The sequence below is a fragment of the Canis lupus genome, chromosome 21 (genome assembly GCF_048164855.1).
Source record: "Canis lupus baileyi chromosome 21, mCanLup2.hap1, whole genome shotgun sequence".
NCBI classification, from domain to species: domain Eukaryota; kingdom Metazoa; phylum Chordata; class Mammalia; order Carnivora; family Canidae; genus Canis; species Canis lupus.
This window is the reverse complement of record NC_132858.1, coordinates 21,372,554-21,386,920: the sequence shown is the minus strand read 5'-3', so window position 1 is coordinate 21,386,920 and position 14,367 is coordinate 21,372,554. Positions and strand designations below refer to the sequence as shown.

Genomic DNA, 14,367 nt, shown 5'->3' with positions numbered 1-14,367 from the left:
GCTCTGGACCGTGCAAAAACAGCCTTCAGGGGGTACTTTTTTTTTTTTTTTTTTTTTTCTGAGCTCGACGATTTTTTTAATGAGCTAAAATTGATCCTATTTTTCCGCGTTTATTGGGGGACTTGCTGTGCGCCGGGGATAACCGTAGTTTCCACTAGAAGCTCGGGATTGCAGTTTGCATTCCAGCGAGCGCACGGAACACCAACATCTCCAAGTAATGAGAAAGGCAGCCCTTGTTGGGCATCGACTTTGACAGCCTGGCCTCAGGATTAGAATTCCTAGGGATGGAATCCCCGCCCTGCACCCTTTGATGGGCGTGCGGTGTAGGGCGATGGCTTAACATCCGTGTTTCAGCCTCCTCTTGGAAAAATAAGAATAATTAAGTACTTACCTCGGTGTTGCTGTGAGGTTAAGTAATTTAGCAGATAAAGCACTTAAAAAATGTGAGCACTGCCAACTAGGTAAAAGCCTAAGAGGAAGGGGGTTAGAAAAAAAAGAAAGAAAACCAGAGAGCGTATAAGTTTGTGTGCATAAGATGATGGAAGAAAATTGCTCCATTCGGGCGTCTGGGTGGCTCAGGGCGTGATCCCTGGGTCCTGGGATTGAGTCCTGCTTTGGGCCTCCCTGCAGGGAGCTTGTTGCTTCTCCCTCTGCCTGTGTCTGTGCCTCTCTCTGTGGTGTCTCTCATGAATAAGTAAATAAAATCTTAAGAGAAAAAAATTGCTCAATTCATATTGAGGAAAGTATGAATTAAGAAACCTGTGGGAAAGTGTTTCATCCTAAGAACAGCAAGGAAGGGATGCAAGGTAGGGGCAAGCAGGCCTGTGGGCTGGATCTAAGTAAGAGAATAGCAAAAAAATGAAATAGCCATGGCCAGCCAGATCATGGTCTCCTAGGCCGAAACGAGGATTTTGGCTGTGTCGGCTAATGAATTGGGAAGTCTCTGACATGTTTTGAGCAGAAGAGTGAAGAGATCAAACTTAACTTTTTTTGGCAAAGGATCACCCTGGCAGGGGTATTGCAATTTGAGGTAATTTGGGCCCTAGTCAAAGTAGTGACACCAGCTCGGAAGTTATTACAGAAGGCAGAGTGAGAGAAGGTGGTGGAGTGGTGGTAGGAATCTGAATTCTGATGTTTTAGTGGTAACACTGGTAAGATTTAATGACAGATCTGATGCGGGGTGTGGAAGAAAGAGAAAGTCAAGGTGACTCCAAAGTTTAGTCCTGAATTCAAGCCAATGCCTTCTAATATTCTGGGACAAACTACTTAGGGTAATTACAAGCTTGCCTCTTACTTGAAAATGCAAGAAAACAAGGCCATGATACACTCCTGGGAGGGTTATTTTTTAGGAAGCAAGGGGAAAAAATTTTTTTTAAGATTTTATTTATTTATTCATGAAAGACAGAGAGAGAGAGGGGCAGAGACACAGGCAGAGAGAGAGAGAGAGAGAGGCAGAGACACAGGCAGAGGGAAAAGGAGGCTCCATGCAGGGAGCCCGATGTGGGACTCTTAGATCCTGGAACTCCAGGATCATGCCCTGGGCTGAAGGCAGGCGCTAAACTGCTGAGTCACCCAGACGTCCAAGGAAAATTAATTTTTTTTAAAATAATGGAAGAATCAATAAGATAAAGAACAACCCAATTTTAATGAAAATTTAAAACATGTTGATACCGCTACACACTTGCCGTAATAAGTAATTAAAAGAAAAAACTTGACGATATCAAGTGCTGTAAGAATGTAGAGCAACTAGAACTCTAATAAATTGCTGATAGGGATCCAGATAGGGATCCAGAATGGACAAAGATGAAAAGAATAAAGAGCATAGAAACATTCCCATGTGCTCAGTTGGCTTTTGACCAAGATCCAAAGGCACTTTAGTCTTTTAAGCAAATGGTACTGGAATAATTGCACTTGGCAACCACTACTTAATTTTCTGTCTCTGTGAATTTGTCTATTTTGGATATTTCATATAAATGGAATCATACAATATATAGTCTTCTATGTCTAGCTTCTTTGTTTTAGCAAAATGCTTTCAAAGTTGTATCTATCAGTCATTCATTCCTTCATAACATTTTATTTATCCATTCATCAGGGGATGCATACTTAGGTTGTTTCCATTTTTTAGCTATTATGAATAATGCTTCTATGAACATCCATGCACAAGAATCTGTGCAGACATAGTTTTATATCTGTCTTGGGCAAATACCTAGGAGTGGAATGCTGGGTTATATGGTAATTATGTTTAGCTTTTTGAGGAACTAGTTTCCAGAAAGGCAGCAGCTTTATATATAATAGCCCAAAATGGTAAACAACCCAAAATTTCTTACAACAGCTGAATAGGTTTTTTTTAAATATTGTATATCCCTGTGATAGAATACTACTCTACAATTTAAAAAGATGAGCTATTGATATATGCAACATGAATGAATCTCAAAATAATTTTACTGCATGAAAGAAACCAGACATACTATATGATTCCATTTATATCAAATTCTAAATAATACAAACAAACCTAAAGTAGCAGCACTGTATATGGTCACTGCCTAGGTGCACGGGACTAGGCAAGGAGAGGGAGAGATAGATTACCAAGGGGCAAAAAGGAAGCTTTGGGGGGGCGGGTATGGATATGTTCATTATCTCAATTGTGATGATTGTGTCGTGGTTGTAAGCGTATATGAGATTTATCAAGTACATTTGAAAGATCTAGTTTGTTGGTATCATGATTATGTGCCAGTATAAAAAATGGCAGGTAAAGGTGGAAAAAAGGAGGGCTAGGAAGTATAGAAACATCTGGCTAGACCAAACTTTTTAAAAATTTTATTTTAAAGATTTTATTTATTTGACAGAGCCTAAGAAGGAGCAGGAGAGGGAGAAGCAGACTCCCCACTGAGCAGAGGCCAGATGCAGGGCTCAATCACAGGACCCTGAGATCACAACCTGAGCTGAAGGCAGCCACTTAACTGACTGAGCCACCCAGGCACCGTTGGTTACACCAAACTTAAAAGGATTCATTCTTGCATGGAATATCTTTGATGATGTAGAAACTGGACCTGATGGCAGGGAACTGTGTCATGTTTACACTACATTCCTTGCTCACACCTCAGTGCCCAGCACCCAGCAGGTAGTCTATAGATATATGTTGGTCCAGAAAGAATAGTCCCTGACTTCCTCCTCCAAGACACCTTATTATATCCCAAGAATACCAAGAAGTTCTAAGAATACAAAAAAATACATGTACCATTTCATCAAACGTTTCAAAGTCTCACCCTTTTTACCACTTTTCTTCATTCTATGGTCCGTGAAGTTAAAGAACATCCTTTCAAGGGAAGTTCTTGAGAGAGAGATGGTGGAAGGACATAGGCAAAATCATTTGAAACTTTAATCTTTCACTCATTCATTCATTCATACGTATTTACATCTATGATGTACCAGGTACTGTTTAGATACCAGAAAGAATAAAATCAAAGGATGCATCTTGAATGGGGATAGGAAGCTTGTATGCCTCAGCTTGAAATCCATTTTTCTAAACTTTCCTCCTGGTTTTCAAAACAGCGAATTAGGTTCAATTTCTAATAGCTACTGGGTAAAAGAACCACTTTTAAGTAGGAGATAGGGATCAACCTCATGAGAAAAGATATATATTATATATTCCTATGGTTTATAGTCATTTAAAAATGGGGCACCTGGTTGGTTAAGCAGCTGACTCTTGATCTTAGGATCTTGAGTTCAAGCCCTGCTTTAGGCTCCACACCCATCATGGATCCTACTTAAAAAAAAAAAAAAAAAAAAAAAGAGAGATATCTCAGATTGATTTTTAAAGGAAGGAAAAATTTTGCAGCTTTATTTTTGCTAAATAAAATAAGTATTCTATGGACTTTTTTTCTTTTTCACTTAAGTCTCCTTAACTTAGACAAGTGATATAAGAAATATTGTCTATTTTTCTATATATGACATGTTCCATATGTTCCAAATATTTAAGATAAATTTGGAGCCAGTTAAAGAAATTTGCAACCAGTTGAAATTGGAGCTGGCCGATTTCAACCTGGTCTTAAGCCTGAAATAAAATACAGGTCATTAGTGTGTTAAAGGCAATAAAATAAGAGTTGTCATTTATACCACCACAGTAACAACCTGTTATCATATTCTTTAGAGTTTCTTAAAAATATACCTAGAAACTTTCAAAAACTGAATTGCCAAGAAGTTGAACAAGACTCCAATCTTCTGCAAGACAATAAATATTCTCTTAGCTAATTTTTTACCTGAAAAATAAAAATATTTATAGTTCTTTATTATTAAATTGTCTGCTTTTCCTCTAGTGCTCTTTGTTCTTTCTGATTAAACATTCTGGAAAACATGGATTTAGTTATATTTTTAATTATTCTATTTGCTGTTGTGCCCAAGATTGCGAATCCGAGAAACAACCAAGGAGCCAACACCGATGCAAACACACGAGGGTTTATTTACAAGCTCAAGCTTTAGTCCAAGAATACCCGACACAGCGGAGCAGGGACTTGGACCCCGAAGTGGGTTATAGCTGGGTTTTTTATGGGCTGGTCTAGGGGATCTTCAGAAGGGGTGGAGGAATTTTTTCCATTCCAATATGGGGGAAAGGGTGGGGGAGTTTCTTAAGATCTGATACGGAATTCTCTGCTGAGGGCATTCTAAGCTTTATTGTCTTTCCAATATGGGATTCCCTGCCTAGGACATCTGCAGTTTTTCCTGTAAAGTTCAGCTCTTATTCCCAGGGACCTGTACTTGTGCTAATGCTAAACTTGAGGTGGAATGGCCTTAATTTTTCTCAGCCTCCACATTTGCCAGGGCCATATTAATATATTCACCTGGAATTTTATTATTGGACCCAAACTGTAATTTTTCTCTAGGGAGAATGCTATGCATACTGGTATCTAAAATTTATCTTCAAGTCCACAGCAGGCATCTCAACACTGTAGAATTATTCATCTGATAAAGAAAAGTATATTTTTAGGAAACTATATTTTTATGTTAAAATAGTGCAAGTATTTGACTAATAGTAATGCTACATTATAAAGGATGAGCTATTTGAAATGGGCATCATTTAAATTAGTACTCATTATCCTTTTACTAAATTAATGTACACTGACCTCTAAGAAGGTGAGATGTGTTCTTGCATCTCTTCCCTTATCAAAGTGTCAGATACAAAGAAAATTCAATAGTTTTTATATTAGTGAATTATACCACAAAAGTTAGCTAAACTGATTTGTAATAAACCTGATAATTGTCTCAAATTTTAATTGTGAATAAAACAATAGATGATTATAACATTGTAGAAAGACGTAAAAAAGTTCAAAATAAATGTGGCAGAGACTACTACTTGTCAACCAGCTATCCATCTTCTTACTCCTTGGTAGCATAGAGGTGGCAATGTACCCTTCTATTCAACTAAGTTTATCAGCCTGATTATGGCTGGGGATAGCCAGTGAGCTGTAAATGGGGATTTTGAGAGTACCTTTTCAGAAAGCTCTAACAAAGGAGCAGACTTGGCCTGGAAGCTGATCCTTTTGCCCTTGCCCCTTTCTCCTCCTTGCGCCTAAAACATGAACTTGATGGTGGAAATTGCAGCAACCAAACTAAAACCAAGATTTGGACTTAATATTGGAAGCCATGATGGAGAGGAAAGATGGAAGGAGTCTGTGTCCCTGTTAACTTCAGACCGATGTGGTGCTTACTCATGTCTGCCTACCTCTAGACTTGTTTTACTTAAGACAAAAAAGAAACCTGCAACTTGTTTAGTCCATCATTATATTGGATTTCTCTTATATGCAGCTGAACCTAATCTTGACTGACACAGAGAGAAAAAAATCTAAAATCATAATTTTGTAAATAAAAAGTTTACATACGTACAAGTTCACAAATTTTTGTAGTTTGTATGGTGAGAATCTTTGAATCTCTTTTAGTGCTGTTGTGGTGTAACACTGAATTTACAAAGCACTATCATCTTAGGATCTCAGAGATTTACAGCTAATAATTAAATTTTATGCTAGTGATGCAACATATGATTATAGTGACTTTATAGGTGAAACAGCCTTTAAAGCCAGTTGATTGGTGACTCACTGGAACGCATTGCACCTGAGCTATAGATTGAGCAGTAAAACTAATACAGTGCCTTAAATCTCAAACACCTTGACCATTAGAAAACATTAATCTTCCCATTAGGGTTTGCAGTAAGACAAAATTCACAAGGTTAACTTCTTCACTTCACATGACATGACCAATTATTGAAACATGCATAAATCTATTAAATCTAAGGAAGACGCACTCATCATTCATGTTTTTTAATGACTTCAGAAAGGCATGTCTATACCAGAGGGGGAAAATGCACTCACTAGTCAAGAGGCTTATCAGCTGCAAACAATGCAAATACAAAATGAGTTTTATGAGCTGATAAGTTTTATGTTTTTTTTTTTTAAACTCATTATTTTGAGCTCATACATGAGCCACGCTAACCACAACACTGTGAAGTATTACTACTTTTAAAAAAAATTGTATTTAAAGATGAAGCAACAGAGGCTCGGAAGTGTTAGGGAGCTTTGCCACCAGGATACACAGAGCATCAGTCAGCATGGATTCTTATCCGAGTCTGTCTCACTTTAAAGCTATCTCTGGGGATCCCTGGGTGGCTCAGCGGTTTGGCGCCTACCTTTGGCCCAGGGCGTGATCCTGGAGTCCCGGGATCGAGTCCTGTGTCGGGCTCCTTGCATGGAGCCTGCTTTTCTCTCTCTCTCTCTGTCTATCATAAATAAACAAAAATAAATTGTTAAAAAAAAAAACCACTATAAAGCTATCTCTTCTTTTTTGTTGGTTGGTGATGATGTCATTTTTCAATAGAATGTAAGAAATCTTTTCCTGAAGCAGAATATATACTTTTTTTAAAAAAGATTTATTTAGGGATCCTTGGGTGGCACAGTGGTTTAGCGCCTGCCTTTGGCCCAGGGCGCGATCCTGGAGACCAAGGATCGAATCCCACCCACATCAGGCTCCCGGTGCATGGAGCCTGCTTCTCCCTCTGCCTGTGTCTCTGCCTCTCTCTCTCTCTGTGACTATCATACATAAATAAATAAAAATTTTTAAAAAAGATTTATTTATTCATGAGAGACACAGACTGAGAGAGAGAGAGACAGAGACACAGGCAGAGGGAGAAGCAGGCTCCACACAGGGAGCCCAACATGGGACTCGATCCTTGGTCTCCAGGATCACACCCTGGGCTGAAGGCGGCGCTAAACTGCTGAGCTACCCAGGCTGTCCCAGAAATATACTTTTAAGTAAACTTTTGTATATGTTCAGAAAGATGCACCAATCACAAGTGCAGACTTCGATGAATCATCACAATGAACACACACATATAACCACCATTCAGGTCAACAAAAGAGCACTCATTAGCCACCTGGTAAATGTAAATTAAAACCAAAATGAAATACCCTTGTACATCCACTAGAATGGCTATGATATAAAACGTAGTAACAAATGTTGATGAGGATGTAGAGAATTGGGAGCCCTCATACACTGAGGAGGAGAATGTAAAGTGGTGGAGGTACTTTGGAAAACAGTCTGGCAGTTTCTTAAAAAGGATTAAACATGCAGTTATATGACCCACCAATTCCCCTCCTCGATATATATCCAGAGAATTAAAAACGTATGTCCATATAAAAACATGTCCACAAATGTTCATAGCAGCATTATTTATAACAGCCGAAAACATTCATAAGAGCCAAATGATCATCAGCTGATGAATGGATAAACCAAATGTGAACTATTTATACAATGGAATTTTATTTGGCAGTAAAAAGGAGGACTCATACATGCTCCAACATGAGTAAACATGGAAAATCTTATGCTAAGTGAAAGAAGTCAGTAAACAGAAACAGCACATATTGTGTGAGTCCATGTGGTAGGGGAGGGGGCAAGAATGGGGAGTGATAACTAAAAGGTGAGAGATTTCTTTGTGGGGTGATGAAAGTGTTCCCCAAATCACTGTGGTACTGACTGCACAACACCGTGAATATATGAACTAAAATTCATTGAAATATAGACTTGAAATGAGTGCATTGTATGGTATGTGGATTATATCAACAGAATTGTGGGGGGTTTTTTAAAGATTTTTTTATTTGAGAGAGAGAACGAGAGAGAGAGAGAGCACAAACAGGAGGAGAGGAAGAGGGAGAAGGAAAAGCAGACTCCCTGCTGAGCTGGGAGCCCAATGCTGGACTTGATCCCAGGATCCCGGGATCATGACCTGAGCCAAAGGCAGATGCTCAACCAACTAAGCCACCCAGGCACCCCAGAATTGTTTTTTTTAAAGGAAATAAAATAATGCCCAGGAGAGGCAGATGGGGGACAAAATAGCATTTTCATTACTAATAGAGGTAGGTCATATGGCTTTTGACCTGCTAACTAAATATACTGGGTAAACCTTAACTCCAGAATTAGGCAGATTTACCTACCTGGCCACAGGCAAGGCTGGATGAGGAGGCCTCAGACATAGTAAGACTCACTCCAGGGAGGAGCATTGAACTTATGCTCTCCATGGTCAACTTGCCCAAGATGAAAAAAGAGGCAGTAACAGACTGGTTCCCCACTGTGCAGGCCTAGTGGAGAAAGACACCTCCAGTTTGCCAGCACGGGAGGTGCTGCACACCACGAGAGGCTGGCTCCTGGGTGGAAAATGCTGGATGTGAAATGAGCCTCATTGCTCTTCCCCCACGCACTGATCAGAGAAATCACACCCTGTCCATTGGGCAGAGGCACATTAAATATAGGCAGAGGCCGAGACCAGAGGGACATGACGTACAGCTCTCTGCACTTGGAAAGAAACATCAGGCATAGGGAGGAACCATATCCTCCAATTCTCAACAACTTTTCTATCCTTCTTATTTACATTTCTACTCAGATCCTCATAATTTCTTGTCTAGATTATTGAAGGCATCTCCTATCTGTTCTCCCTATATCCACTTTCACTGTCTGGCCACTGATTCTCTGAGATCGTACTCAGGTTGTACAAGTATAGCTGAAAGATAGATTTTGTCCTATATAGCATTAACATTTTTTGAAAAATAAATTGCTGTGGTGGACGCTGCTGGTAACTTAACCAATACATATTTTCTCTTTTTACTTCTACTAGCAGAACCCTCCTTTTGTTCAGGGTGGCACTACGGCCACCTAAAGAATTGTGTTTTCCAGCCTCTATTTGCTGCTGGGGGTGGGACTGTGACATGTTTCCACTGATAAGCTGAAAGAAAGCTACCATGTGGGGCTTTCTCAACAGTTCTTTAAATGGAGGCATATCTGACTGACAGGAGCCCTTATGCTTTTGCCTTTTTCCTTTCTTGCTATCTTGGTTGTAGGCATGTTGCTAAAGGTGGGTCAAGTACTTTGCAACCCCAGGGTAACAAGCTGAGGATGAACTCTACATGCTAGCAGGCCTGGGTAAAACAGCTAGAAGGAACCTGGAATCTGGTTCATTATGGAACCACCTTTTCTGCTCTGGGAAAAATTACCTCTAATTTTCTAGTTTTGTGAGTGAAATTCACCCCTTATTTGTTTACGCCACTGTATGGCAGTTTGGTTTTATTACTTGGAACTTGGAACCAATCTGAACAAATATGGCACCAGAAGCAGAGTGCTTTCATTAAGAGAACCTGAAATATGGTAATGGCTTAGAGAAAGAAGGCTTTGACAATGGGGACACAGATTTTGTAGGCGAGAAAAAGCATGAACCTTGTTATATGAGGTCAAAACATTCTCCATGGAATTCTCTCTCCATTTGTTTCTTGGGACATAAACTCTGGTGTTTTATCTTGTTGTTAGAGAAAAAGAGTAGATATAATTCATGTTGACACATGCTGGTTACTTCTTGCCACTTTCTGCAAAGAGCCAAAGGATAGGGGTGAATTCAGATTATGTGGATGGGCCCAGGTGTGTGTTCGATGTGCACATCACAGGAGAGGAACCCCAAGCTTAGGGAACCCAACTATTTTATAAGGGATTGTGAACATGCTTGACCTTTGTTCTGGAGGGAAACACTATTGTTATCTTCCACAACTGTTTTCTACACAAACACCCTTGAAAAGATAGTTGGAAACTAAAGACCGCAGGTGCTTCTGAATACAAGATATGTGCAGATGCATGAACCCCAACAAAAATTGTCTCACAACAATATATTGTCAAAGAAATTCTAGGCTTGTCTGGCAACAGCCTCTACCTGTTCAACCCCTAAGGCCACCCCAGGACCCTAAACTCACACCTACGAGATAGAAGTGTGCTATGAAGTTCTGTGAGGACCCCTGGAACGGCATCCTTTCCAAAGCTCTTCTCTTAGGTTGCCATGGATGATAATGAACTAGGAGGATTTCTCCAGAAGGCAGAACCAGAAGCTATCAGATGTGCTAATCAAGATCCTATACCACCACCAAGGCAAAAAGTCTTCAATCCCCCTACCAGAACACTGTGTTTGATGTTTGCTGATTGCCATGGTATTTCCCATTCTCCTCTTTCCGAACTGAAGTTGTTACAGAAATTCTGATCTTTCTCTATTGCATATTCAGTGAATTGGAGGTAGTCACTATATCCTATATCTTTTAGTGTTAAGGTCACAGGGCCCCCCAGGAGACACATCTGACATTGCACATCAACAAGGCTAAGATTCTGAACTGTATGTATGTAGTACTTGGATGGAATTTGTTTTTAAAGAGGTTCTCCCTTTTGGACAGAGAGGTAGCTTGTTACTTGCATGAGAGATATTTGCATTATGTTCCTTAGGAGAATTTTATTGTCATTGTTCATGTGTTGTTATTGGGTATAGAACAAGGATATACCGATATTAAACAGCTGAGAAGCATGTTGTAGTGGATTTTCTCATATTTCCCACTATGTATCACTTTTTGGACATCCTTGTGATTTCCAGGCTTCTGATTGCTATCTCCCCTGAGGGGGAATTCAGGAAACAAATTCCCCAACTTTTGACCTTAGGCTCCATCAGTTAGATAGACCCACTTGAATCTAATGTTTGTGAACCCATATCTCGAAGAAGAAAACTCTATGCATAATCTGCTCAGCAAAGGGGGCAGCAGAGACCTTTGACTTTCAGGGGCTACAGTGCCATTGGCCTGTCCTCATATGTCCCCTAGGGCAGGAGCAGCTCTAATGGCTTTTGTAGGCCAGGAGGGCCATGTAGTTTGGGGTGTTGTTTTAAGAACAACCTCAAGCCTATTTGTCCAGTTCACCCAACATTTCTGTGAGTTGCCCCAGTTATACCTTTTCTTTCTTTTTACTTTTATATTGAAACATAATATGCATGCAGAAAAGCATACATATTTGGCAGCATATCAAGAGTGGGGTAGTGGGAGAGGTCCACCCCCAGGTACATACAATAAGGAAGTACACGGTACAAACCGTAGATGATTTTAAAACAATAACAAAGCTGATTCTGCTTTTTACTACTGCCATGTACAACTCCTTCTAAATAATGTCAAGGATAGAATAGTTCTCCCTGAAAAACTCTTTTGGTGGTGAAGTTTTAAGCAATAAGTTTTGCTATTATTGAATTAAATATGCATATATATTAAATATACATATATTTACATATTATATATATCAACCTCTGGAATAATATACTTATAACTATATTAATTTATGTATAAATACATTGCTATATTATTCTGGTGCTACTATGTGTATTTTTAAACATTAAATAAATTTATATATATATTATATATATGATAATTAGCACACTTTTATTTCTTATTTTTTAAGAAGCATTATATTCTAGGGGCACCTGGGTGGCTCAGTGGTTGAGTGTCTGCTTTTGGCACAGGTCATGATTCCAGGGTCCTGGGATCGAGTCCTGCATGGGGATCCCTACAGGGAGCCTGCTTCTCCCTCTACCTATGTCTCTGCCTCTCTCTCTCTGGGTCTCTCGTGAGTGAATGAATGAATGAAAGAATGAATCTATCTTTTAAAAAAGCAGCATTATATTCTATAAGGAATTTAATTTGGAGGACATCTAGTTATACAGTTGGACCCTGATATATGTGGGTTCAGCTACATGTGTACATTTCAAGAGTAACTCTTAAAGGTCTGAAATCTTTTGAGCAGCCTTTCCTCAGAGATTGTGTTTCTGACTCCTGCAATCCTACATATTTCTGTGTTTAAGTAAGAGGTTCAAAATAAACAGCTGATAGTGTGGGGAACATAAAGACAGAGAAATAGAACTTAAATCATTTCAATTCTGTCAATCCATGACTACTTTAAGAAAGTTTTACTTTGTTCTTGAAATTTGAACAGTGAAACCAAGGAGACTATAAAATACTTTCATAAATTTTTACTTTCCAAATTTTGTAATAGATATGTAATAGATTTTACTGACTTTGAATAATGTCTTTAATGCTGAAATTTCTTTTTTAAAACATTGTTAATTATTAATATCATTCTGATATCAATTTTGTGTGTATGTGTATATGTAAGCATGGAGAGGGTGGTTTCCTTATACCAGCAAGCAATACCTAAACACCACCTACCTACCCATTGGATTCCACTGGTAAGAGCTCAGTCCTGTTAGACTACCCCCCACCCCCATCCTCCACCTCAGATGCCAATTCTAAGTCCAGGTTGTCACCTGGGCTTCTGACCAACCACCTATAGATTGGAGTTTCCAGTGATTGCCTCCTCAGGTTCAATTAATTTGCTACAGTGGCTCACAGAACTCAGAGAAACATTTGACTTACCAGATCACTAATTTAGTATAAAGAGATATATAACCCCGGAGCAGCCAGATGAATAGATGGGTAGGAAAAGGTACAGAGAAAGGACAAGGAGCTTCCACTCTCTGAGCACCCCATTCTCCCAGCACCACCACAGGTTCAGCAACCCGGAAGCTCTCTGAACAACAGTCCTTTTGGGGATTTATGGAGGCTTCATTACAAAGGCATGATTGATTACACCATTGGCCATTGGTGATTGAACTCAATCTCTACCCCCTCTCCTCTCCCAGGAAGTGGGGTGGGAGGGTGGCTGGAAGTTCAAATCTTCTAATCATTTGGTTGGTTCTCCAAGCAACCATCCCCTAGCCAGTAGGTCACCTCATTAACATAACAAGAGACACCTTTATCCCTCTGATCACAGGAAATTCCAAGGGTTTTAGGAGCTCCATGCCAGAAAGGGGGGGGGGGGGTTGAGAACCAAAACATCTATTTCTTATTATAAATCACAATATCACAATTATTTAAAACCTTACATATAATGTGCATGTGTGTAATCACTCATATATCCATATACATACACGCACAAACACACATGCATGTAAAATTTAACTTAAAAGGGTTTCACCATCTATGTTTCCTTTAGAGCTATTATTACTTTAGTTTTATTTTGTGATTATTACTGAAATGTATTTTGTCATGTAGAGGAGGACTTTGTTTAAAAATAAATACACTAGGGCAGCCCCGGTGGCGCAGCGGTTTGGTGCCACCTGCAGCCTGGGGTGTGATTCTGGAGACCTGGGATAGAGTCCCACATCAGGCTCCCTGCATGGAGCCTGCTTCTCCCTCTGCCTGTGTCTCTGCCTCTCTCTGTGTGTCTATGAATAAATAAATAAAATATTTAAAACAAATAAATAAATAAATACACTAGGGCTGTGCCTGGGTGGGTGAATCAGATGAGTGTCCAGCTCTTGATTTCCACTCAGGTTATGATCTCAGGGTTGTGGGGTTGAGCCCTGTGCCAGCCTCTGCACTCAGTGCTGGGAGTCTGCTGGAGATTCTCTCTCTCCCTCTGCCTCTGCCTGCACCCTCCCCTTCCTGAATCATGCTCTCTAAATAAATAAATAAGTAAATAAATTCTTATAAGAAATAAATAAATACCCCGGGGACACCCCTGCACATATCATAAATGTATAGCCCAATAAATCTTCACAAACTGAACATACCAGTGTATTCAGAACCAGATAAAGAGATAATATTTTGAGAATCTCAAAACATCCTGTTGGGTTTCCTCCAATCACAACACTCCTTCCCAAGGGTAACCACTGTTCTGATCTCAGCATGGATTAGTTTTGCCTGTTTTTGTGTTAAATATAAATGAATTACACAGTATGTACTCTTTGGCTTCTAGCTTCTTTTCCTCAACATTATGTTTGTAAGATTTATCCATATCACTGTGTGAATATTCTAGTATGTGTCTTTTGGGGAACATACCTACACATTTCAGTATATATCTTGGGAAGAAGTTCTTGGAAACACAAGGCATATATATATGTATGTTTGCCAAACAATTTTCCAAAATGGCTTTACTTTGTTAAATATCATTTTCAAAAAATATATTTTTCTCAGGGCACCTGGC

At 39.5% G+C, this 14,367-nt stretch overlaps 1 protein-coding gene across 6 annotated transcripts in view; it reads right to left on the bottom strand.

Moving 5' to 3' along the window:
- LOC140612849 (uncharacterized) overlaps positions 1-14,367 on the bottom strand; it is a 129,977-nt gene that overhangs the window by 388 nt on the left and 115,222 nt on the right. For 3 of the 6 annotated variants that reach the window (XM_072791048.1, XM_072791049.1, XM_072791050.1), the window contains one exon: positions 392-469. In XM_072791048.1, the coding sequence (XP_072647149.1) occupies positions 392-469 (78 nt within the window). Of the gene's footprint in view, positions 1-30; positions 470-6,676; positions 6,767-14,367 lie in introns of those variants that run through there. The other 3 variants (XM_072791046.1, XM_072791047.1, XM_072791051.1) reach the window with 2 other exon arrangements.